The following is a 25244-nucleotide window of genomic DNA, read 5'->3' on the forward strand; positions in this document are numbered from 1 at the left end:
AGCTGAGTTAGGAACTTCAGGAAGGAGAGGCCTCTGGGCTCTTGAGTGCTGGCACAGGAGCACAGCTGGGACCTTGTCCAGCCCTGGGCAGGCCTGGATACCCCTCTAAGTGCCAGCCTCACATAAAGGCTTCTGAGTTATAGGGGAAAGTTGTGCTGCCCAGATCCCACTGAATCACAGTCTGCCTCTGAGGCTCTGCAGTCCCCAGGCTGTGGGTCTCTTTCCCTTTTCAGGATCTGCCTTTCACAGCAGCTAGGCCTCTGTGGGGCCTGCACAGTGTGCCCAACTCCATCTCAACTCCTATCTCCTGAGCTCAGCTGTCACCCAGCTCACTGGGTACAATCCTAGAAACCTGACTACACTGCTCCCTCTGACCCATGGCTTCAGTTGAGGGTTCTTAGTCCCAGACTGCAAAGGCCCTTCTTCCGATGACTCCAGTTTGATACCCACTACCCATCCCCCAATTTCATACAAATGAAGCCACAGCCAGTACCAGAATATCTTGCCATGCTTGGCACACATAATCCTCTAGGTCCAGAATGGCCTTCTTTCTGTTCTCTATTAGTGAACTTCTACTTACCCTTTGAAACTCACCACCTACAACCCTTTCTCTGTGATACCGCTCCCTATACTCTAAATACAATTGTTTTACAATGCGAGGGATGGAACCTAGGGCCTTGTATAAGTGCTCTGCCACTGAGCTATATTCTTACCACCTCACTTTTTTTAGGTATTAAATTTGAACTCATTTATTCACACTTGCTGGCAGGCACTCTACCATTTGTCTATGCCTCCCTCTCCCAGTTCTTTTTGCTTTAGTTATTTCTTGGGTAGATCTCATGTTTCTGCACAGGGCTAGCCTTGAACTGTGATCCTCAAATCTCTGTCTCTCAAGTAGTTGGGAAATAGAGATTACATCATTCCTCACTATTCCCGGCCCCAACAGAATTAACAGCTTTCTTGCCTGTGCCTCACAGTCTGCCATCTAGTCTTCTTCTATCACTGTCCTGGAATGACTTATGGACTCCAGACTGAGCAACTTGCGGGGAGAAGGGTAGTGACCAGGTAGTAACCTTCTGCAGGTCTAGTACCCAGTGCCCAGTGCCTAGTGTCTGGCTGCACCAAAGGTGGCAGCAGCAATCACAAATGGACAAAGGAAAGACAATAAGGAGGGGCAGGCAGGGACTTGGAACGTACTGTGTTCTGGGTCCAGCTGTCTCCTGTGCATGCCTTGTTATCTGGCTGCTGGGCATTTATCTCCTCTTCCTCCATCAGCAGGTACAGCTCCTTCATGCTGTTTACCTATGTGTAAAAACCACACTCAACAGGGGGTAGAGAATGTTGCACCTGAGGCTCAGCCCTGGGATCAGGGGACTCTGGCTAGTAGCACAGCTAAGAAGGAAGGAAGAGGTCCAAGTTTAACCTGGACCCCTAGGGGGGCCTTCCTGGCTGAGAAGCACTACTTATCATCTTTTTCTTTGGGGGGGGGGTCCGGTCCTGGGGCCTGAATTCTGGGCCTGGGCACTGTCCCTCAGCTCTTCAGCTCAAGGCTAGCGCTCTACCACTTGAGCCACAGCGCCACTTCGGCTTTTTTTTTTTTCTGCTTATGTGGTGCTGAGGAATGGAACCCAGGGCCTCATGCATGCAAGGCAAGTGCTCTACCACTGAGCCACCTTCCCAGCCCCTACTTAACATCTTTACTGTCTCAGCAATCGTGGGGGCATTGCTGAGTCACTTAGAAGTATCCATGTTGACAGACTGGACCAGGTGAGCACTATGGGTGGACCCACTGTAGTAAAGGGTAAGAGAGACAGAAGGCTTGGATGGATGGGAGGGACCCTTTCTGGGTGGGGGCATATGTTGCAGATGGATTCTGGAGAGGAGTCCAGCCCCTCCCAGGGTGTCATGCAGCTGGGAATGAAGCCTCAGTGGGCTGTTGGTCACCACTCATTTATCTGCTCATCAGTCATCTAGTAAACACCTATTAGGGCCAGGCCCAGTGTCAGGAACAAAGGTTACATCAAGGAGCAAGACAGACAAAGATCCTGGCCCCTGAGCCTACAGGAACACAGACAAAAATAAGTGGCATGGATGAAATCTATTTGATATAGAACATCCCATAATGGCAGTTTCTATAGAGGAAGAGAAGAGGGAAACGGGTAGGCTGGACTGCATGTGGTCAATGAGGTCTATCAAGAGAAGGGGTACTTAGGAAAAGTCCTGAAAGTAGTTAGTGAGCCATGAGAATACCTGGAGGAGGAGAACTGCAAGCAGAGGGTGCAACATGTGCAAAAGAGCTAAGGTGGAAACGAGCTGTTTGAGGAGGAGCCTGGAGGAGGTGAGAGAGGCATGAAGAATAAGGTCATGGTAGGGACTTGACCTTGACTCCGGGTGAGAACTGTGAGCCAAGGAGGGACACCAAGCTGACATCTGGTTTCACAAGCTGGCTTTAGCTGAGACACAGCTGTACTGGACCACTCCAGAGTGTGTTCACACAGACCACAAGCTGCATGGTGCCCCAAATGAGGGCAGAGGCTGGGAGACCAGTTAGATGGCAAAAGCAGTCATTCAAGCAAGACCTGAAAGTGACTAGAACAGGGGCAATGGGGATGGCTGACTCTGGGGACAGCGCGGACAGGATTTGCCAAAGGATCGATGAGGCGCTCTGGGAAGAGATGGGAGAAGATGCTGTCTCTGCTTTTGGCCTGAGCAAGGAGCAGCTGTCATGACGTACAGGAAGTGCTAGCTGGTTTTGGACAAAACATTCACAAAGCCTTTTGGGCACCTACATGGATCTGTCAAATTCTGGGGAAATGCCTAGGCTGGAGGAAGTATTTGGAACTCATGTGTCCAGAAGAGGCATCTGAAACCTCTGCCTCAAGGGAAGCAGAGTAGGGAAAAAAAAAAAAAGACTTCTTTCAGACTCTGACCTAAGAGCTGAGGTCAGTGACTGGGGGTGAAGCTCAGAGGCAGAAAGAGTACGTGGCATGCATGAAGTCCTGAGTTCCATCCCCAGCACCACTGAAGGATGGGGTCATGAACAGAGAAGTGGGAAGAAAATGGAGAAACCAAAGGAAGAAGGATTCCAAGTGTTGCATGTAGGAAGATAATGAGGCAGGGAAGTATGTAGGGGAGGTGGGGTAGTGGGGAATCAATCTGCAGGAATCAATAGCCCAATTCTACCCCTGGTACAAGAATTGTTCTGTCTTTTGATAATCTGAACACAGACAGGTACACAGTCCTTGCTCTGGAAACTTCAGGGCTTAGCCTGGTTTGTTTTGGTTTTGGTGCTGGGGATAGACTCCCCTCCAGCCAGGATCATTGCACATGGTAAGCAAGCGTGTGCAACTCAGATGCTAGACTGAAGCTTTGGAGCCTTTACTGCTCCCCAGTCCTAGCCCTCAGGCTAAGCATACCTCCAGGAAGTCATCCCCCTCGCTGGGCAAGCCCTTGCCCTGCCGCCAGCGCTTCAGGAACCATCTGAGCTTCATGAAGAGCAGTAGGAAGTTATGCTTGAATTGCTGGGACTCCTGTACCAGCATGTTCTTCTCTTGGCTCCAGAACTTCTGTTCTAGCCTCCTTTGCAGGCTCAGGCTCTGCAGCTCAAACTCTCGCCTCAGCAGCGCCCTCTGCTGATCCTCCTTCATCTGTAGGGTTCAGACAGACACTGGCTCAGTTCCTCCCACTCCCGCCCAGCTGGGCCCAGATGAAGGGCATGGGGGGGGAACCTGGTGGTACCTGCCAATGATTCCTATCCGGATCCTACCCAGGGATGATAAACTCACAAAAGCAGCTGCAGTCACAGTCCCAATTCAGTGTGAAAAACCACCATGTGATCACACCCTGAGCACCTAGTGGGCAACTAGATGTTCCCATGACACAACAGATGAGGGACCCACAAGGGTGAGGGACAAAGATGAGAACAGGAAGGTGACTATGTGGAAAGCAAGAGCATGCTGGGCTCCCAGGAGGCTGATGGATGCAACATCCAAGGCATCAACTTGGATCATGGCTAAGAAGAGCCAGAGATATGGGATGTGCAACCATGGGCAAAGCACTTCAGCTCTCTCTGGGCCTCATTTTCCACACCTATAAAATGGACACGCCTACAGAGGAGGACTGGAGGCTCTAAAGGATGTATGGGATGGATATGTATTACATGGTTCTGACTAATGGATGCAATGGGACTGGCAAATGGATCACCAGCCAGGCCTGTCAGGAACATTTCATACATGAGAAAGTGAGGCCTTGAGGGGAAATGCGATTGGCCCCTGGTCATACAGGCGGCCCATGCCAAGTCCAGGACTCCAGCCCAACATGGCTGATGCACAATTATTAGTGTACTGACACCCTAGTAGGATGTGGAGCTGCAAGTCTTGGGCTGCAGGGGCCTTCTTACCTTCTAGAGACCCAGGCGTCCCCAAGGACGCTGGGGATGGAACCCCGGACCCCTCACATGCTGGGCAAGTACTCCCTGTGAGCCATTCTCCCAGCCCCTTTGCTTTCAGAGCTAGGAGGACAGACTGAAGTAGGTGCAGGGCCTCAATGTCACCCACCTGGACCAGTTTCTGGTTGAAGTTGTCGGCTTCTTCCTTCCGAAGCTGCCGCTCCTGGGAGAGCTGCTCTTGCAGGCCCCGGAGACTGTCGTGGGCCTCGGCCAGCACCAGCTGCAGCTCCTTGATCTGTGGCGGGGGTGGGGGGCACAGACAAGAGGAGAGAAGAGAGGGAGGCTGTGGTCAAAGGATGGAAGGCAGTAGGGACCAGTGGCAAACTAGACCCAAGCATCCCTCTAGAGCAATGGCTGTCCCAGCTGCAGTGGGTGGTCATGTCAGTTAAATACAACAAACACTCAAATGTATATATTGATTTGTTTTTGTTTTTTTTTTTTTTTTTGGTCCAGTCGTGGGGCCTGAACTCTGGGCCTGGGCGCTGTCCCTCAGCTCTTCAGCTCAAGGCTAGCACTCTACCACTTGAGCCACAGCGCCACTTCCGGCTTTTTTCTTTTTGCTTATGTGGTGCTGAAGAGTCGAACTCAGGGCCTCAGGCATGCAAGGTAAGCACTCTACCACTGAGCCACCTTCCCAGCCCGTATATATTGATTTGTATGTGTGTGCATGCATGCACACACCAGTGCTGAGGCTTGAACTCAGGGTCTGGGTTCTGTCCCTGAGCTTTTGTTCTTTTTTTTTTTTTTTTTTTTTTTTTTTTGTCGGTCGTGGGGCTTGAACTCTGGGCCTGGGCGTTGTCCCTCAGCTCTTCAGCTCAAGGTGAGCGCTCTACCACTTGAGCTACAGCGCCACTTGTCCCTGAGCTTTTGTGCTCAATCCTACCATTCTACATCTTGAGCAACAGCTCTACTTCTGGCAGAGTCTTGTGAACTTTCTTGCCTGGGCTAGCCTTGAACTGTGGTCCTCAAAGTCTTAGTCTCCTGAGTAGCTAGGACTACAAACATGAGCCATCAAAGCTCAGCAATGGTTATAATTTTAACTTAATTTTACTCTTTAAAATTTAGATGAAAAAAAATTGTGAAAATTAAATTTGATTCTCTCATTTACTTATTTAATTTCTGAGATGAGGGTCTAGCTATGTAGCCTGAGCCTTGAACTCTAAGATTCTAGTGATCTTGCCTCAATCTCCTGAGGAGCTGGGACTACAGGTATGCACACCACAACCAGCTGTGCTATAAATGCAAAAACTTAGAAACAATTTAAATAATAAACAATGGGGACAAAAACAATAGTAGGCATATATGTAAAAATTCATCTAACTGTACACTTAAGGGTACTACTATCCTTTATTGTATGTATATTATTAAGTAATAAGTGACAGGAACACACTAAATGTAAACAATGGTTAATTATATGAGCTTGACTTTTTTCTTTACATCTTTTTTTTGGGTTGGTTGTGAGACTTGAACTCTGGGCGTGGGTGCTGTCCCTCAGCTCTTCAGCTCAAGGCTAGTGCTCTACCACTTGAGCCACAGCACCACTTCCTGTTTTCCGAGTGGTTTAATAGAAATAAGAGTCTCACAGGCTGGGCACTGGTGGCTCACGCCTGTAATCCTAGCTACTCAGGAAGCTGAGATCTGAGGATCAAGTTCAAAGCCAGCTGGACAGAAAAATCTGTGAGACTCTTATCTCCAATAAACCACTAGAAAACCGGAAGTGGTGCTGTGGCTCAAGTGATAGAGTACTTTCTTGCCTTGAGCTGAAGAGCCCAGGGATAGTGCCCAAGCCCAGAGTTCAAGCCCACAACCGACAAAAAAAAAGTCTCTCGGCCTTTCCTGCCTGGGCTGGCTTTGAACCGTGATCCTCAGATATCAGTCTCCTGAGTAGTTAATTACAGGAGTGAGCCACCAGCGCCTTGGCTTTTCTTTACATTTTTATTTAATGTCAATTAGAGATTCTGTTGTAGTTATTTCTCATTTACAATGACTAATAAGAGCAAAAGAAAAAGACGTGTGATGGTTTTGTTTGTAATCCAAGCTACTTGGGAGGTAGAGGCAAAAGGATCAAGGTTGGAGGCCAGTCTAGGAAAAGTTAGTGAGATCCTATGTTAAAAACAAAATTGAGCTGGGTAGTAGTGGCCCATGCCTGTCATTCTAGTTACTTAGAAAACTGAGATCTGGATGTTAAGGTTCAAGACCAGACTAGGCTGAACTTTGCTGGACTCTTATTTCCAAAGTAATCAGCAAAAAAAAAATGCAGGCCTAAAAGGGTGACTCATGTGATAGAACACCAGCGAAGCAAGCCCAAAACCCTGAGTTCAAACTCCAGCACTGGAAAAAAAATTTAAATTTTAAAAAATCCCAAAGGTTGGGCTGGGAAGGTGGCTCAGTGGTAGAGCGATTGTCTCGCATGCATGAGGCCCTGGGTTCAATTCCTCAGCACCACATAAGCAGAAAAGGCTGGAAGTGGTGCTGTGGCTCGAGTGGTAGAGCACTAGCCTTGATCTGAAGAGCTGAGGGACAGCACCCAGGCCCAGAGTTTAGGTTCCATGACTGACCAAAAAAGAAAAAAAAAATCCCAACGGTTTGGCACATAGCTCAGGTGATAGAGGCCCTGAGTTCAATCCTCAATCCTCAGTACTAGGGAGGAAAAAAGGCAGAAAAAAAGATAGTAACAATAAAATTCTACATTTTCTGGAGAAATGATGTTTGAAAGCATTACAGCATGTATTCTTTTAGAAGTCCAGATGGTTTCTAGCAGGAAGCACTGGGATCTTGGGGAGAGGATCATGCTGTTTACTGATGAGGTGCTGATGACCTAGGAGTGGTCAGTTGGTGAAAAGCCATGGGCATTTTTCTTTTATTCACAGTGTTGGGATGGAGCCCAGGGCTTTGGCACACTGGCAAATGTCGTGCCAGCCCATGAGCACTCTTCTGTTTATGTGTTGTATACTAGTGAAACAGTTTAGCTGGGCAAGGTGAGGGAGTGGTAACAGGGCTGAAGAGGAGGATTCTGAGTTCAAGTCCAGACTAAATAAGCTTAGTGAGACCTTCTCTCAGAAACCAGACAAATCAAAACAAAAACAAACAAACAAAAAGAGCTGGGGACATAGTTTAAGTGACAGACAGAGTGCTTCACTAGCAAGTTTGAATCCCTGGGTTCAATCCTCAGGACAGCTCCCAAAAAACCCAGTGTAGCCAGTGGCACCAGAGGCAGGAGGATCACATAAGCCTTTGAGTTCAAGACCAACCTGGACAACACAGCAAGAAACCATCTCAAAACAAAAAGGAAATGTCTTAAGTTTTTCTGGTAAGGGAAGAAAATGTTTATGCTACCATATTAAATAGAGAAACAAAAACGGGGGGGGGGCAGGGGGAGTGGGGAGGATTGGATGGGGTGGGGAGGATGGGAAAGGGAAACAAAGGAGGCTACAATGCTTGATAAGAAATGTACTCATAGGCTGGGAAGATGGCTCAGTGGTAGAGCGCTTGCCTTGCATGCATGAGGCCCTGTGTTCGATTCCTCAGCACCACATAAGCAAAAAGAAAAAAGCCAGAAGTAGTGCTGTGGCTCAAGTGGTAGAGCGCTAGCCTTGAGCTGAAGAGCTGGGGGACAGCGCCCAGGCCCCACGATCGGACCCAAAAAAAAAAAAAAAAAAAGAAATGTACTCATTAGCTTGCCCATGTAATTGTAATCCCTCTGTATAGTATTTTCACAATAAAAATAAATAAATAAATAAATAAATAAATAAATAAATAAATATATATATATATATATATATATATATATATATATATATATATAAAAGAAAAAAAACCAGAGGAAATGCCAGTCTAGGCATTGCAGATGTCACTGTATGCAAGCAAATAAACACTCATTATGTTGGTGAATTTAAAACAATAACTTTTTTTTTTAATGTGTGACACTGGAGTTTCAACTTAGGGCCTTGAGCTTGCTACTTAGGCAGGTATTCTACCACTGAGCCACACTGATTTGCGGTAGGTCATGTGTGTCTGTTGTAATAAAATCTTTACAGGCTGGATCCTGTCTGCTCTCTCTCTCTCTTCCTTGGTCTCAGTCTCTAGCCCAGTGCTTGCTTCAGTTACAACTGCTTCACAGAGAGCAACTGGAGGAAACAATACTTAAATTTGTGCAGGGAATAATGCCTTAGAAATAGAAGTAGGCTAGTTTCCTTTTTTCAGAAAATTTGAACCAAGTATCTTATCCCATTTCAATACTGAGGATTTAATGTAGTCTCATCCATGGTAGACAAGGGGTCTACCACACTGAGCTTCATTCTTAGACCCAGCAATACCTCTTTATTTTCTACGGTACTGGAGACTAAATCCAGGGCTTCGCATGCTAAGCACATTTCTCTACCTCTAAGCTACATACCAGTTTACATACATATACTTTTTTCCCCCTTGTCATGGCTACTAGGAAGCTCAGACTATCTTGCTTTAAAAGTTTTATCTGTCAGTTTCCAGGGAGTTCTGTACCATTTCAGGCAGAACTAACTTATCTGCAAAAGTTATCTACTCAAGAATGCTCATCAGGCTGGGGTCTATACAACTCACCAAGTGCAGAGTCTCAGAGATACCCACCCGTCCAGTCCTCCAGGCCCCATGAGTAGGCGTTGCTGTGAACCAAGAGGATTCCTTAAGAATCAGAGAAGCCTAGCAATTCTAACCCTTCCATCTTACAGATGGGAGAGATGGACCTGGCAAGCGGATGGGTGGTGGTGGGGATGTGGTCAGTATCACACAACCACAGTGGCACACTGGCAGAACTGGACTTAGGTCCCAATTTGGACTCAGGGTCCAAATGGTATTTCCTGCTCCTCCTCTTTCTCCTCCACATAGAACTAAAGTCTCTTTCAACAACCCTATGAGGGACTTTTTGTTTGCTTTGGTTTTTGGAAATAGGGGTCATACGATGCAGCCCAGGATGGTTTTTTGTTTTGTTTTGTTTTGTTTTTTTGCCAGTCCTGGGGCTTAAACTCAGGGCCTGGGCACTTTCCCCAAGCTTCTTTTGCTTAAGGCTAGCACTCTACCACTTGAGCCACAGTGCCACTTCCAGCTTTTTCAGTTTATGTGGTACTAAGGAATCTAACCCAGGGCTGTATGCATGTTAGGCAAGCACTTTACCACTAAGCCATATACTCAGCCTGGACTTAAATTCTTGATTCAACTGCCTCAGACTCTTTTTTTTTTTTTTTTTGTCAAACATGGGGCCTGAACTCTGGGCCTGGGCGCTGTCCCTCAGCTCTTCAGATCAAGGCTAGCACTCTACTACTTGAGCCACAGCACCTCTTCCGGCTTTTTCTGCTTATGTGGTACTAAGGAATCAAACCCAGGGCCTCATACATGCAAGGCAAGCACTCTACCACTGAGCCACCTTCCCAGCCCTGGCTCAGACTCTTAAGTGCTGGTATTACAGAAGTGTACCACCACACCCAGCCAGAACCTTCATTTCATAGATGAATCAGGGATATGAAGTAACTCATCCAAGAGCTCAGCCAGTACACAGCAGGTCCACAAGTGGAATCCCAACAGTGTGACTGTAGAGTCTGTTGCCTCCCTGCTGTATGAACTAGCAGGTTTCATGCCAGGCACTGGTGGCTCATGCCTGAAATCCTAGCTACTCAAGAGGCTGAGGTCTGAGGATGGCATTTCCAAAGCCAGCCAGGAAAGTCGGTGAGACTCTTATCTCTGGAAGTGGTGCTGTGGCTCTAGTGGCAGAGCACTCGCCTTGAGTGGAAGAGCTGAGGGACAGCACCCAGGCCCAGAGTTCAAGCCCCACAACCAACAAAAAAGAAAGAAAGGAAGGAAGAAAGGAAGGAAGAAAGAAAGAGGGAGGGAAGGAAGGAAAGAAGGGAGGAAGAGAGGGAGGGAGGGAGGGGGAGGCATGGAAAGAAAGAAAGAAAGAAAAAAGAAAAGAAAGAAAAAAGAAAGAAAGAAAGGAAAGACAGAGAAAAAAAATAAGAAAGAGACTCTTATCTCCAATTGACCACCAAAAAGCAGAAAGTGAAGCAATGGCTCAAGTAGTAAAGACAGCCTTGAATGGGCAAAGCTAAGGGACAGAGCCAAGTACTAGCACACATATGCAAAAAAAAATAGTTTCATGGCTTCATGAAATGACATAAATTACTCAATTCCCTGTGGAATTTAGTACAGAAGAAAAATCCTATAAACTTCCTTTGATTAGGACATGAGAACTGTCCAAACTTCCGTTTGGAATCAAATGGAATGCTCATGACATGTCATCATCCTCCACGGATCACTCGCTTTGGGGAGGATCCAGCCTCTCTCTTGCCACCTAACCTACTTTTGAGTAGGCCAAGACCCAGACCCACCTCAGAGGCATAGGAATCATTATCTTCAGCTCGATAAGACCGGAAGCTCCGACTGGGATCAGGCTTTGAATCCAAGTCACTGATGCGGAAGGCCTCCCGCATCCTGGGTTCCCATTCTGGCAGGTCCCTGAAGTCCGGCGACTACGCAAACACAAGGCAGAAGGTAACAAAGATAAATATGCATGAGAAGATGCCCAGTTTCTACAGGTCTGGGACCACCCACATGTGGGTGGGACCTAAGAAGATCCATCTCCGTCTATAGTCTAGACCCAGCCTTGCCGGGCAGCACTGCCGCCTTTCAATGAACATTGTTGAAAAGATGAATGAGTAGGTAAGTATGGGCATAAATACTCATTTTGTGCATATCTGTTTTGTGCATGGCTTGCAGAAACAGCCAGATGTTTTCCACCTATGTGGTCCTATTTCACTCTACTTCACTAAGAACCAAAAAGAGAGATTCAACATGGGACTGCCTGCTTGCTTAAAAAAAAAAAAAAAAAAGACCAAATCAGAGCCACAGAGCCTTACTGCAAGGAAATTATGGCACAGGGCCACTGTATTTAAAAGACATGGTTAAAAAGACAAAATCAAGGCGCTGGGGAGGTGGCTCAGTGGTAGAGCACTTGCCTTGCATGCCTGAGGCCCTGGGTTCGATTCCTTAGCACCACATAAGCAAAAAGAAAAAAAAAGAAAAGAAGCCGGAAGTGGCGCTGTGGCTCAAGTGGTAGAGCATTAGCCTTGAGCTGAAGAGCTGAGGGACAGCGCCCAGGCCCAGAGTTTGGGCACCATGACCAGACTCCCCACCCAAAAAAAAAGACAAAATCAAATCTGCCTATACAGTCACAGAAAAACACCTGCTGTGCTCTCAAGATGAGTCTGTTGTTCAACCTCTCTCAAGACTGGCCTGCAATCCAGCCTCTGCCTCTTTGCTCAGTTCCGTGGACACATCATGTTCTTCTTCCTCTCATCTAGTCTGCCAAGTGTAGGTCAAGTTCCTTGTCCATAAAGCCACATGCTTTTCCTTCAGTTTGCCTGACTTGATATTTTGGTGAATTCTTCCCCACTAGAAAATAAGGGAAAGAGCTAGGAATGTGGCTTAGTGGTAGAGTGCTTGTCTAACATGCATGAAGTCCTGGGTTTGATTCCTCAGTACTACATATACAGAAAAAATAAAAAGCCGAAATGGTGCTGTGGCTCAAGTGGTAGAATGCCAGCCTTAAGCAAAAGAAACTCAGGGACAGTGCCCCTGGGGTGGAGTTCAAGCCCCAGGACTAGCAAAAGAAAAAAAGAAAGAAAGAAAGAAACCAGAAGCAGAGCTGTGACTCAAAGTGATAGAGCACTGGACTTCTGCAAAGGGGCTCATAGGGTCACTGCCCAGGCCCTGGGTTCAAACCTCATAGCTGGGAGAAAAAAGAAAAGAAAAGAAAGGACTTAGGAGAAGGGAGGTTTGGGAAAAGTGGGTTTGCTCACCACAGCCCCTCCAATGCTGGGCATTAAAAACCTAACAACAAAAAATGTGGCATTGTGGCAAATGGACACACAGATACAGGCATGAAGAAAAATATATTATGCAGCAACAGAAGACCTAACATTAAACAAGCTGGGAGATAAATACATGTCTTGTGGGGAATTTTTTTTTTCTTTTTTAGTGCCAATCCTAGAGCTTGAACTCAGGGCCCAGGCACTATCCCTAAGTTCTTTTGCTCAAGGCTAGTGCTCTACCACTTGAGTCAAAGCTCCACTTACAGCTTCTTGATGTTTAATTAAACATAGAGTCTCATGGACTTTCCTACTTGAGCTGGCTTTGAACCACGATCCTCAGACCTCAGCCAACTGAATAGCTAGGATTACAGGTGTGAGCTGCCAGCACCTGGCTTGGAGAAAGATTATGAAGGGTATCCTGGAAGGATGGAACTAGATCTAGACCCATGCAACTGGATATATGTGACAACTGGGCACTTGAAACATGGCTCTGAATTTTCACTCATATATGATTTTCACTCATATAATTTAAACATGGCCTAACCTCCTTCCTTCCTTCTTTTTCACTCCCCTCTTTCCTTCCTTTCTTCCATTCTCTTGTTTGTCCTGTCTGCTAAGGATGGAAGGCAGGCCGGCAGGCTCTTGTGCATACTAGATGAGCACTGTACCACTGAGCTCCATCTCTGGCCATGTGTGGCAGTGATTACTGCACATGACTGACTACTCCAGATACTTGGCAACTTCTGAGCCTTCTTGAATGTTTATGTACTACTTTTTCAATGATGCTTTAGCTATTTTGGTTTTTCTAAGTAATACTTAATGAACACCAAGGATGCCAGTTCTTTGCCAGTAAAAAGTTGCAAGTCTTGCTTTTGCACAGAAACTGATCAAAAACCTTAAAAATATATATTTGTTTTAAAATACAAAATTACAAAAGAAAGTTGAAAAGAAGAAAGGAAAGGGGTGTAGCTCAGCATTAAAACATTTGCCTTAGCAAGTGCAAGGCCCTAACTTCCATCTTCAGCTCTAGGGGCTAAAAGGAAGAGGATGACAACCTGGAAAGAAGACGAAGCCTGAGTCAGTGACCACTCTTAGTGCTCCATTCAACCAATGGTCTTGTATCTAAAGATGAGGAAGATTTTATGAACTAGCAAGTAAAGTGAAAGCTGCTAGGCAGTTTATTTGTACAAATTATATGATTCAATTGCATAATGTTTAAAAGATAGATTTTTAAAAATCAAGTGTTGGGGCTGGGAAGGTGGCTTAGTGGTAGAGTGCTTGCCTAGAGCATGTATGAGGCCCTGGGTTTGATTCCTCAGCACCACATAAGCAGAAAAAGCTGGAAGTGGCGCTGTGGCTCACGTGGTAGAGCATTAACCTTGATCTGAAGAGCTGAGGACAGCACCCAGGCCCAGAGTTCAGGCCCCACAACCGACCAAAAAAAAAAAAAAAAAAATCAAGTGAGGAAAGGGGTTGTCCTTGAAACTGGCTGTGGGTGAGGGGCTGCCAGGTGCTTTTGTCATACTCTAGGTGACCGAGTGCAAGGCTGTGATCTCCATGGGAAAGCTCGTGAAGCTGTGCTGGTGTGCAGGTTGGTATGGTGTTGTACTTTTGATACAATGTTCAGAAGAAATTAATCAGGTGGAGCCCTGGTGGCTCTCCCCCGTAATCCTATCAACTCAAGAGGCTGAGATCTAAGGATTGAGATTTGAGGCCAGACTGGGCAGGAAAGACCAGGAGACTCCATTAACCACCCAAAAAGCCAGAAAAGGAGCTGTGGCTCAAGTGGTAAAGCACTAGCCTTGAGCACAAAAGCTTTGAGTTCAAGCCTAGGGACAGGCATCAAAATAATAATAATGACATAATTAAGTAATAAAGGCTGGGACTGCAGCGTGTTACCTGGAAGTCAGAGCCAAGGTCTTTGGCCAGGATAATCTCCTTGCAAGACCCCTGGGGCCCCAAGAAGGGCTCAGGCTGCTCCTTGCCAGGGACCCCGAGGGCGGAGTCGGCCTTCCTGGCGAAGGCGTTGAGCTCCTGCTGCAACACGCTCAGCCGCACCAGGATGGCGTGGACCAGCTTGGCGTCCCGGGGGCCCTCGCTGCTGTTGTCGGGGGCCTCGTGCAGCCGGAAGTCGGTGCGCTCGTTGTCCAGGCACAGCCGCAGGCCCGCCGAGAAGCCATTGGCGTCGGCCACCAGGACGTCGATGGCCTTGCTGACCAGGAGGGCCTGCTCCCGCAGCCCAGGCAGGGCCTCGGCCTCGCGAGCTCTGCCGAGCCGGGCAGCGGTGGTGCCGGCGGTGCCGGCGCTGGAGGCGGAGGGCGCCTCGCCCGGCGGGGCGGGCACGCACTGCGCCGAGTCCCCGGCTTCCGCGTCCGTCTCCAGCGCGGGGCGCGCGCTCTGGCTGGAGGCCAGGTCGCAGCGCTGCAGGTTGGAGAGCAGCACGCGGTTCTCGTACTGCAGCTTCTTGACCTTGCCGCTCAGCTCTCCGATCTGCAGCTTGGCGGCCGCCAGCTCCTCCCGCGAGGGCTCGCCGAGCGCCGGGCCGCTGCCGTCCTCCGACGACGGCGCGGGTGCGTCGGCCTCGTGCTCGGCGCGGTACTTGGCCAGCTCGCTCAGCAGCAGCTTGTTCTGGTCCTCCAGCTCGGCCGACGAGCGCCGCAGCAGCTCGGCCTCCTCCTCCACGAACTGCAGGTGCCGCCGCAGCTCGGCCAGGCTCTCGCTGCACTCGCCTGCGCCCAGCGCCGCCGCCAGGGCCAACCGCGCCTCGGGTCCCCCGGGGCAGCCGCCCGGGCAGCCCGCGCCGTGGTCGCGCAGGTCGTCCATCTCGGCGCGCAGGCCCCGGTTCTCCACCTCCAGCTCCACGATGCGGCGGCTCAGCAGGTTGGCCTCCTCTTCCACCAGCTTCAGATGCACCTTCAGTTCCGTCTCCCGCGAGTGCGGGGCGTCGGCTAGCTCCTCGGCCGACAGGGCGGCGTCCAGGTCCCCGTAGAGCGAGCGGTACTTGAGCAGCTCTTCCTTCATGCTGTCGTTTTCCTTGGCCAGCTTGGTGAGCTTCTTGCACATGAGGGCCGACTCTTCCTTGGCGAAATGCAGCTGGCACTTCAGATCCGCACTGTCCTCCTGGAGCAGGGTGCACAGGGGGACAGACAGGTTGGTGGGGCTCAGCACTAACCATGTGCTGGGCTGACGCAGCCCAACCCTTGAGGGCCTTCTTATTACAGTTTCCCCACACCTGGAAAATGCACCTGGGACCTGGGCAAGCCATTACCATTAGCAGCAGAATACAATGGTATTCTGTGCCTGCCAGGCACAACAGGTAGCATTTGATTTTTTTTTTTTTTTGGCATGCTTGTATCTGATTCGTAAACTCACCAGAGGCATAGACGAGGAAACTGAGGCCAGAAAGTTGAAGTGATTCACTACAATTATATGTCAATCAACCCTGGGGCTAATGATTTACACCTGCAATCCTAGCTACTCGGGAGACAGAGATCTGAGGATCATGGTTTGAAGCCAGCCCAGGTAGGAAAGTCCATCAGACTCTATTATTTCCAATTAACTATCAAAAAGCCAAAAGTGGAGGTGTGATTCTAGTGACAAGAGGGCTAAACTTGGGCAAAAAATCTCAGGGACAGCATCTGAGCCCTCCTGAGTTTAAGCTCCAGCACCTACACATGTATGCATGTGAACACACACACACACACACACACACACGCTCACAGAGTCAGACAACAAAGCCAAGGTCACTGATTCGAGTCCTCTGGAATTATCACGTAAGTTAGCATGTTGGTCTTGGAAGAGTCTGGCTCATAGGCTACCCTCCTCTCAAGTGAAGTTAGTTTCAGACTGCCGCTGCCTCGGGAGCTATTGGGTAGTACCTGTGCTGAAGGCTTCTTGTCTGTCTTTCCCAGAGAACGGGTTCCTCTTTTCTTCAAGGAATGCTGCAGGGAGAGAAAAGTCTGAATTGAAATCTCACAAGGTAACACACATCCAAAGAGCAATCACAAGTCCCAGAGACACACTGAGCATCCTGAGGCCTGCTTGTCTACATCCAGACCTTCACCCTTAACCACTGCTGAGCCAGAGGGCCCTCAAAACCACCAACTGGTATGCAAAGGAGGGGGACAGGCCAGAAGTACTAGAGGAGATGACTCTTTACTCCCCAAGTCCAGGGTTTTCCCCATGTCTGCCACACATTGTGATCCAATTGGCCTGGACCAAGACCCGGAAATCTGAGTCCTCTGTTCTTGTTTGCCTTTCATTAGTCAGAAACTTCCAGAGAGAACACAACAGTGACTAAACCACACAAGGTACCAGGGAGGATGCCATGTTGTCAGGTTTCATGGGAACTTGAATTCAGAATGGATACTAATGAGTAATGAATATGGATGTAAGAAAGAAAATTTACATAGGAGACTCAAACAATCACAAGAGGCTGATGACAATTAAGGATTTAAAAAATCCAGAAGCACTTGGGGGGGAAGGGAAACGGAATCAATAGATTCAACTAGATTCAACTATACAAATGAATACTATATGGAAAAAAGCTAATAAAAGTAAAGATATAAATAATAAACTAGAACAAATATTTGTAATTCATAACACTGATAAAGGCTTGATATCCTAAACATGTAAAGATATCCACAGATACTTAAAGGGCCAACAAACCTGTAAGAAAATGGGCTAGAGCTCTGGGAGTTCACAGGAAAAGTGAACGTGTCTTTGCTCTATGAAGATAATCAGCCCCGCTCCCAAGGGAGAAATTCCAATGATAACTGCATGGAGCCACCATTTCTCTCACAACAGATTGGCAAAAATCCAAACCATCTATCTGACAAGAGTTTGTTAGTAAAACCCTGGCAAAATCAAGATGCTCTTTTATTGCTGGCAAGAATGCAAATGGAGAAAGGTGGTTTGCAGCATATGTAATCCCATCTACTTGGGAGGCAAAGGCAAGAAGATTAAGATCTGAGGCCAGCTCCAGGCTTTTAAAAAATAATAATATGAAGCCAGGTACCAATGGCTTATTATGCCTATCATCCTAGCTACTCAGGAAGGAGGCTGAGATCTGAGGACCATGTTTTGAAGCCAGCCCAGGCAGAAAAGTCCCATGAGACTCTTATCTCCAATTAACCACTCAAAAAACATAAGTGGAGCTGTGGCTTAAAGCGAGAGAGTGCTAGCCTTGAGCAAAAAAGCTCAGAGACAGCGCCCAGGTCCTGAATTCAAGCTAACAAAAAATAAAAATAAAATAATAATTATTATATGAGACTCAATTGAGAAAAATAGCTAAAGCTGAGCTAGATCAGGAACGAGGTCATTGAGTTGAAGTTCCAGTATCAACAACAAAAAAGGAATGCAAAATGGCACAACCCAACCCCTATGACAGGCAATGTGAGGAAATGCTATAATAATCAGTACTACACTTCCTATTTTAAAAAAGTCATTCAATGAGATGCATGATTCCACTAAACACTTCCTCCCAAGAGAGGGGTGATTCATGTTGGCAGTGTATAAACCACACTTGGGTTGTTTTAACTTTTTATGTTGGGCGGGTACAGTTTCTAAAACTGTTTCCAGGTGATTTGGAACAACGCTCACTCCCAACCCTTATCTCTCACACTTTATCCCTGAAAGTGAGAGCCACTAATGTAACCTAAGTACCATTTTACTGAAACCAAGTCAGGGACAAGAATCTGTTCAAGGTTTCACAGTAAATCCATAGCCAGCCTGGGATGTATGTGTTCTTGTCACAACTTGATCTCAAGTTCCAAACACTGTGCCAGGGTCCCAGGGGAGCTAGCACAATGGTTCTCAACCTGCATGTACATCAGAACCCCCTGGGGGAGGGGAATTAAAAAATAACTGGTGTCCCCGGCACCACTCTCAAAAATTCTGATGTAATCAGTCTGCTGTCTCAGGTATTAAGATAAAAAAAAAAACTAAATCAGAGGTTGGGCCAGGGGAGGAGCTCTAAATGGTCTCTTAAGGGTATCTTAAAACCTGGTGCCAGTGGCTCATGCAGGTAATCCTAGCTACTGGGAGTATCGTGGTTTGAAGCCAGCTCAGGAAGGAAAAGCCATGAGACTCTCATTTCCAATTAACCACCAAAAAAAAGCTAGAAGTGTAGCTGTGGTTCAAGTGGCAGAGTGCTAGCCTTGAGGAAAAAAGCTCAAGGAAAGTGCCTATGCCCTGAGTTCAAACCGAAGACTGTCACACAAACAAATACAAGCAGAGCTGAGCACTGGTGGCTCACACCTGTAATCCTAGCTCCTCAAGAGTATTTTAAAATATTCAGTGTATTTTAAAAGGACGGGCTGGGAAGGTGGTTCAGTGATAGAGCGCTTGCCTTGCATGCATGAGGCCCTGGGTTCGATTCCTCAGCACCACATAAGCAAAAAGAAAAAAGCTGGAAGTGGCGCTGTGGCTCAAGTGGTAGAGCGCTAGTCTTGAGCTGAAGAGCTGAGGGACAGCGCCCAGGGACAGGGCCCAGAGTTCAGGCCCCACGACCGGAACCACCCCCCAAAAAAAGACAAACTTGGGCTGAAGTATAGTGCAGCATTTGCCTAACATGTAGAATGTGCAAGGCCCTGGGCTCAATTCCCACCTCCCCATCCCAGTATGATACTGAAACAGGGGAGCAAACTCTAGGATACATGAATTACATCTTGATAAAATGTTACTAAAAAAATATCAATGGTAGTGGGCATGCCTGTGGTATAGAGCACCTGCCTAACATGGGTAAAGACTTAAATTCAGTATTACCAAAAAGAAAATTATTTAAAGAAGAAAACAGCACATTACCACTGTACAAAAATATGGTTTTTCCCCTCCACCATTTTTAAGGGGGAAAATACTCTTTGAATTTGTTTCCTTTGCAGGGGGCATGTTGGGGATAGAACCCAAGGCTTCATGCATGCTAGGCAAATGCTCTGCTACATTGAACCACATCTCCAGCCCCAAATCTGTCACTGTAAAACACATATGTGGAGCCAAGAAAGCCAATGTCCCTCTTCTTGTGCTCCTCCATTCTCTCCTCTACCCTTCTACTGGAGGCTCTCAGCCCTTGGGTGTTCTGGAGCTGTTTTTAGACCTTTGGCTCTGTGTTTAAAATTGAAATAGATGGTGCTGTTTTGGACTTTCTTTCCTTCCTATGCTTATTTGATTCTGTGATCTTGATTTTTATAATAAGCACCTTAGGCAAAAGAAAACCCTAAAATAACCAGCATTTTAAAGTTTATATCCATGTAATATGATCCTGTACATTACCAAGACAGTGTATACAATATAATCCCTTGTGTGTTTTAAATGTGTGTGTGTTTTAATACAGAGAAATGTGCACTGTTAAACAAAGAGAAGGATCTGGAAAGATACAAAACACACTGTTAATTCTGTACCAGGCTGAGGAAAAAATAGAGGCGGTTACAGTGGTTGTATATGGGTTTTTATATTAGTTCTATTACTTCTAAACAGATGCCACATGCACAGGATCCAAAATGCAATGGAAGGTGGGGCGTGGACAAAAACCAGTTCCCAGTTCTCCCACCCCAAGTCAGCCATCAAAACCAGAACTTGTTCTAGCTTTCTGTAGAGGTATGGTTGGCATGTGTTTATGTGCCTTTTTTTTTTTTAACCAGTCCTGGGGCCTGAACTCAGCGCCTGGGCGCTATCCCTGAGCTGCTTTTGCTTGCTCAAGGCTAGCACTCTACCACTTGAGCCACAGCGCCACTTCTAGTTTCTTCTGTTTATGAACCCAGGGCTTCCAGTTTTTTCTGTTTATGAACTCAGGGCTTCATGCATGTTAAAGCACTCTACTACTAAGCCACATTCCCAGCCCCATACATAGGCTTTTGTAATGACTTTTTTTTTGCTTCACTAAGTATTACTTTGTTTTAGATTACAACCTCCCCACATACATATACTTTAAAACAGTATACACAGAAAAACTTATTGGAAGTATATATTCCCACCCAAATAGAAATTCCCTCTGGGTACTGGATTGCAGGTGTGTTTTTCTTCCTTATGGCTGGTTGTCTTCTACTTTTCCCTGATCCAAATGCATCACTTGTTACCTGCTCTGGGGGGTGGGGGGATGGTAATAAAAAAGCCATGACATGTTTTTCAAATGAATTTCCCCCTAAGAAGTCACCAAATGCCTTCCTAGCAACAGAAGGAAGGTACAAGAAAGCTAAGTGGCTTAAACCACCTAGAGAGGAAAAAGGAGGGTGGCAGGCAGAGAAGGCTACATCAGCACCTCTTAGGACTAGCGTGGTTTCAGCCATTCCACATCATGTAGAGACCACTGGGGCTCCAGCACTACCCTTCAGTTCAGGAGGGAAAACAAGGCAGGCTCAGAGCATAAGCCTTCCCTCCCTTCTGCAGGGTAGCAGCTGGTCAGGGAGCTGGGGGGCTGCCCATGCCCCTCAAGGGAGTGACAGCCTGTCAGAGCAGCCCCTTTGTGGAGCCCTAAGGGGTGGAGCCAGTTCTGGCCCAAGAGCAGATGTTCTGGCCCTGAGCCCCTGGAGGGCAGACCAGGACAACCAGAGGGAAGGAATGCATCTAGGGAAGGACCCAGCCAAGGACACTCTCTCTTGACCTGGCAGGCAGCAGCCATTCACCAGACCACACAGATCAGCTCAGGCGGTGCCTCTGGGCATCCCTCCTTCAATTACTCCCAATAGGGGCTGAAGTGCTGTTCCCAGACACCTTCTCTGTAGCCTAGCCCAGAGCTGCTTGAGCATATGTCTGGAGGGGCCCTCAGACTCTCCAACCCCTATGTCCTTCCACTCTTCCAAAGGGCTGCCTTCCACACAAAGGGCAGCCTTCTAGAACAAAATGAACCAAGTATAGAAAGAGCTGGGCAGATTATCACCAAATGTGGAGGATGCTCAGAATGGGCTCATTGGAAGCCCAAGTGTGTTATGTGCACAGAATTGGCTCTGCAGGAACCTTGGGGTGCAGGTGTGAGATGCTTCTTCAAGACCAACACCAAAACCAACATGCTCCAGAACAGCCAAAAAAGCCAGGCAGACAGGCCACATAGCTCCTAGTTACAGGGAGAACATTTGGGAGGGAGAAAGCAGAGGGTCAACCATGCTCACATCATGTCACTGGGACAGTGTGGACTGCAGGCTTGGCTTGCAACGCAGCTGGTAGGAAGACCCTCATGAGAGACAACAGGCTCGCTCAAAGGAAGTAAAGGCTTCTCTGGGTCCATAGCCAGCTGCTGGTTGCAATGGCATGACTACAGAAAGTACTAAATTGAGCAGTTTTATTCTACACTATGCACTTTATCTACTTGCCCCATTTAATTCTCCCAAACAACCCTTCAAAGTGGAGATTAATATTCCCATTTTAGAAATAAACCAGGCATTGGAGCAGTTATGTATTTTGCCCAAGATCACAGTCACTTGCAAATAAGACAGCCAGAACTCAAAACCTATATGGCTCTAAATCTGAGTCTGCCTTATAGTGTGCAGGCCAGGGCCAAACCACAGGCAGAACTGGGAATTGACCTCAAGCCCTCTGACGCCAGGGTCAGTACCCTGGTAGGAAATCCAAGTGAGAAATTGGTGCCACAAAGGAAGGTCCTCTTGCAATCTGCAGACCCATAAAGGCTCGGGAAACTTAAGAGGGTCTTTGGAAAGATCAGGATGGGGCAAGGAAGGCAGGGGCATCCCAGAGTCTTGGGTTTAAATCCTGTCTTTGCCTTTCTTGATTTCCATCCATAAAAGGAATTCTACTCCTGGGTATGTACCCCAAAAAATGGAAAGAGAGGGGCTGGGAAGGTGGCTCAGTGGTAGAGCGCTTGCCTTGCATGCATGAGGCCCTGGGATCAATTCCTCAGCACCACATAAGCAGAAAGAAAAAAAAGCCGGAAGTGGTGCTGTGGCTCAAGAGGTAGATTGCTAGCCTTGAGCTGAAGAGCTGAGGGACAGCTCCCAGGCCCCACAACCGGACCCCCCCCAAAAAAAAAATGGAAAGAGACTCACAGAAATGTACACATGAATGCTCACAAAAGCACAACTCATCACAAGCCAAAAAGTGGAAACAACCCAAATATCCATCCACTGATGAATGAACAAATATAAAGAGGTCTATCCATATAATGGATTTTATTCAGCCACAAAAAGACAGAGGTCCTGATACAGGCTTCAATATAGAGGGCTAAACCTTGAAAGCATTATGCTAAGTAAAAGAAGCCGTCACCCAAGATCACATATTGCATGACTCCCTTTGAATGAAATGTCCCGAATGAGCAATCCATAGAGATAGAAAGTGGATTAGCAGTTTCCTAGCAGCTAAACAGAAGCGGGAATGATTGCTAACAGGTATGAGGGCCATGCGAATGTTCTAGAATTAAAGAGTACAGTTGTGGGGAGGTGGGGAGGCAAAAAAGACAGTTTTAGCCAGGCACCAGTGGGCTCATGCCTGTAATCCTACTCAGGAGGTTGAGAACTGAGGATTGAGGTTCAAAACCAGCCTGGGCAGGAAAGTCCATGAGGGCTGGGAAGGTGGCTCAGTGGTAGAGCGCTTGCCTTGCATGCATGAGGCCCTGGGTTCAATTCCTCAGCACCACATAAGCAGAAAAAGCTGGAAGTGGCACTGTGGTAACACTTTTACTCTGTTTGGAAGCAAACATAGAGAAATTCCACATTATTTAACTTTGATGTCTGAAAACCCTGATGACAAACCAAATTGGGTTAGAGGTGAAAGTGGATGGTTGATAAGCAAGGCCTAAGAATCTGGGTAGTTAGGTCTAGATAGCTTACTTTCTACATTTATTTCCCTTCATCCTAATTCTTAAATATTCCATTCTGTTATATCTTTTTAGCCCATTCAGATCTGCTTTGGAAACAATAAAATGTGCTATTAAAGAACTATGTGGAGGGCCTGGGAGGGTGGCTCAGTGGTAGAGGGCTTGCCTTGCATGCCTGAGGCCCTGGGTTTGATTCCTCAGCACCACATAAGCAGAAAAAAAAAAAGCTGGAAGTGGCGCTGTGGCTCAAATGGTAGAGCGCTAGCCTTGAGCTGAAGAGCTGAGGGACAGTGCCCAGGCCCAGAGTTCAGGCCCACGACTGGACCCAAAAAAAAAAAAAAAAAAAAAAAAGAAAGTCCATGAGACTCTTTATCTCCAACTAAGCCCAGAAAAAGCCAGCAGTGGCCCTGTAGCTCAAGTTGTAGAGTGCTAGCCTTGAGCAAAAGGAGCTCAGAGACAGTGCCTAGGCCAGAGTTCAAGCTTCAGGACTGGCAAAAAATAAATATAAATAAAGACTATAGTGATGGTTGCACATCATCATGCATATAGTAGAAAAGTTGTATACTTTAATTTTGTATGTATGTGCCAGTCCTGTGGCTTGAACTCAGGGCCTGGGTGCTGGCTCTAAGCTTTTCTGCTCAAGGCTAGGGCTCTACCAGTTTGAGCTATAGCTTCACTTCCAGCTTTTTGGTGGCTAATTGGGAATAAATATCTCATAGATTTTCCTGCTTGGGCTGGCTTTAAATTGTGATCCTCAGATCTCAGCCTCCTGAGAAGCTAGGATTATAGGCATGAGCCACCAGTGCCTAGCAAAGATGTACTTTAAATGGTGAATTATATGATTTGTAAATTCAGTCTCAATTTTAAAATTGTTAAGAAAGTGTAGCACCAACAAAATGATGCTAACAACACAATATGCGGGATATGAGAAGACTGTGGAGGGTTAAACAATGTTAGGAACAGTGCTTGACACAGCAGCTACATTATAACAAACTATATCAACACTCAAGGAGGGGCAATGCTACTGGAGAAGAAGGAGGCTGGTGTTATGATTCTTGAGCAGCAGCCCAGCTGGGCTACGATGCCACAGCAGTACACAGTGAGGGCGTGCCATCCTCTCTTCTGTCTTGCCAAGAGCTGTCTCCATGGCAACTGCATCCGCTCAGGCCAGGAGCTCTCATTCCCAGTTGGGTGACAGCATCGCCTCAGCAACCTGTCAAGATGGCAAAGGCAGATCCCAATGATGGAGCTGAGGCTCTGGCAGAAAACTGCTGAGGGACCCTCGTTTCCATAGAAACCATGTCAGGAAAAAGTGGGAGGAGAGAGAGGATAAACAGCAAATAAACACTGGGTAGATACTGAGACATCATGGGCACATCAAGAGAGATAGACCAGCCTCTCTGGCAGATGCCTTGAAAGGAAGTGACAGTGTGTTCTAGCACCTATTCTGTGCCAGGCTCCACATTTACAAACTTAAAATTTAAATGTGAAATTTCACAAATAATACCCAAGCCCAAGTACAACATTGGTCTTGATATGTTACCACGCTGTTCTTAAACTTCTGGGCTTATCCTCTTCAATACTACAACTACAGATCCTATACCACATCTGGGCTTTGTACATTTTTTTTTTTTTTGCCAGTCCTGGGGCTTGAACTCAGGGCCTGAGCATTGTCCCTGGGCTTCTTTTGCTCAAGGCCAACATGCTACCACTTGAGCCATAATACTACTTCTGGATTGTTTATGTGGTACTGAGGAATCAAACCCAGGGCTTCATGCATGCTAGGCAAGCACTCTACCACTGAGCCACATTCCCAGCCTTCATATATTCTTATTTAAACAACCCTAACTTAGTCTGATGGTGTAGCTTAGTGGTAGAACAGTTGCCTAGCAAGAGCAAGGGCCAAGGTTCTATGTCCAGCACCACCAAAATGAAACCAACCAAACAAAAAACCTAACTACAAAATTAATAGAAAAAAATGTGGAAGTTATTCTCTCCTTTACTCCTACCATTCTTTTAGTACCTTTACTTCCACTTATTTATTTTATTTTCTGGTGCCAGTACTGGGGTTTACATTATTACTTAGTATTTGTCTGCTCAAGGCTGGTGCTCTACCAATTGAGCCACACCTCAACTTACAGCTTTTGCTGATTAATAGGGCTGGCTTTGAAAAAAATTTTTTTGTCCCTCATGGGGCTTG

At 47.0% G+C, this 25244-nt stretch overlaps 1 protein-coding gene across 3 annotated transcripts in view; it reads right to left on the reverse strand.

Moving 5' to 3' along the window:
- Mtcl2 (microtubule crosslinking factor 2) overlaps positions 1-25244 on the reverse strand; it is a 79140-nt gene that overhangs the window by 21705 nt on the left and 32191 nt on the right. For all 3 annotated transcript variants that reach the window (XM_070007251.1, XM_070007253.1, XM_070007252.1), the window contains exons 4-9: positions 16164-16226; positions 14185-15405; positions 10804-10944; positions 4557-4682; positions 3417-3647; positions 1198-1302 (exon numbers count right to left, since the gene is read on the reverse strand). In XM_070007251.1, the coding sequence (XP_069863352.1) occupies positions 1198-1302; positions 3417-3647; positions 4557-4682; positions 10804-10944; positions 14185-15405; positions 16164-16226 (1887 nt within the window). The remainder of the gene's footprint in view (positions 1-1197; positions 1303-3416; positions 3648-4556; positions 4683-10803; positions 10945-14184; positions 15406-16163; positions 16227-25244) is intronic.

Source organism: Dipodomys merriami, unplaced genomic scaffold (assembly GCF_024711535.1).
Source record: "Dipodomys merriami isolate MVZ:Mamm:240054 unplaced genomic scaffold, mDipMer1.0.p SCAF_7, whole genome shotgun sequence".
Lineage (NCBI taxonomy): Eukaryota > Metazoa > Chordata > Mammalia > Rodentia > Heteromyidae > Dipodomys > Dipodomys merriami.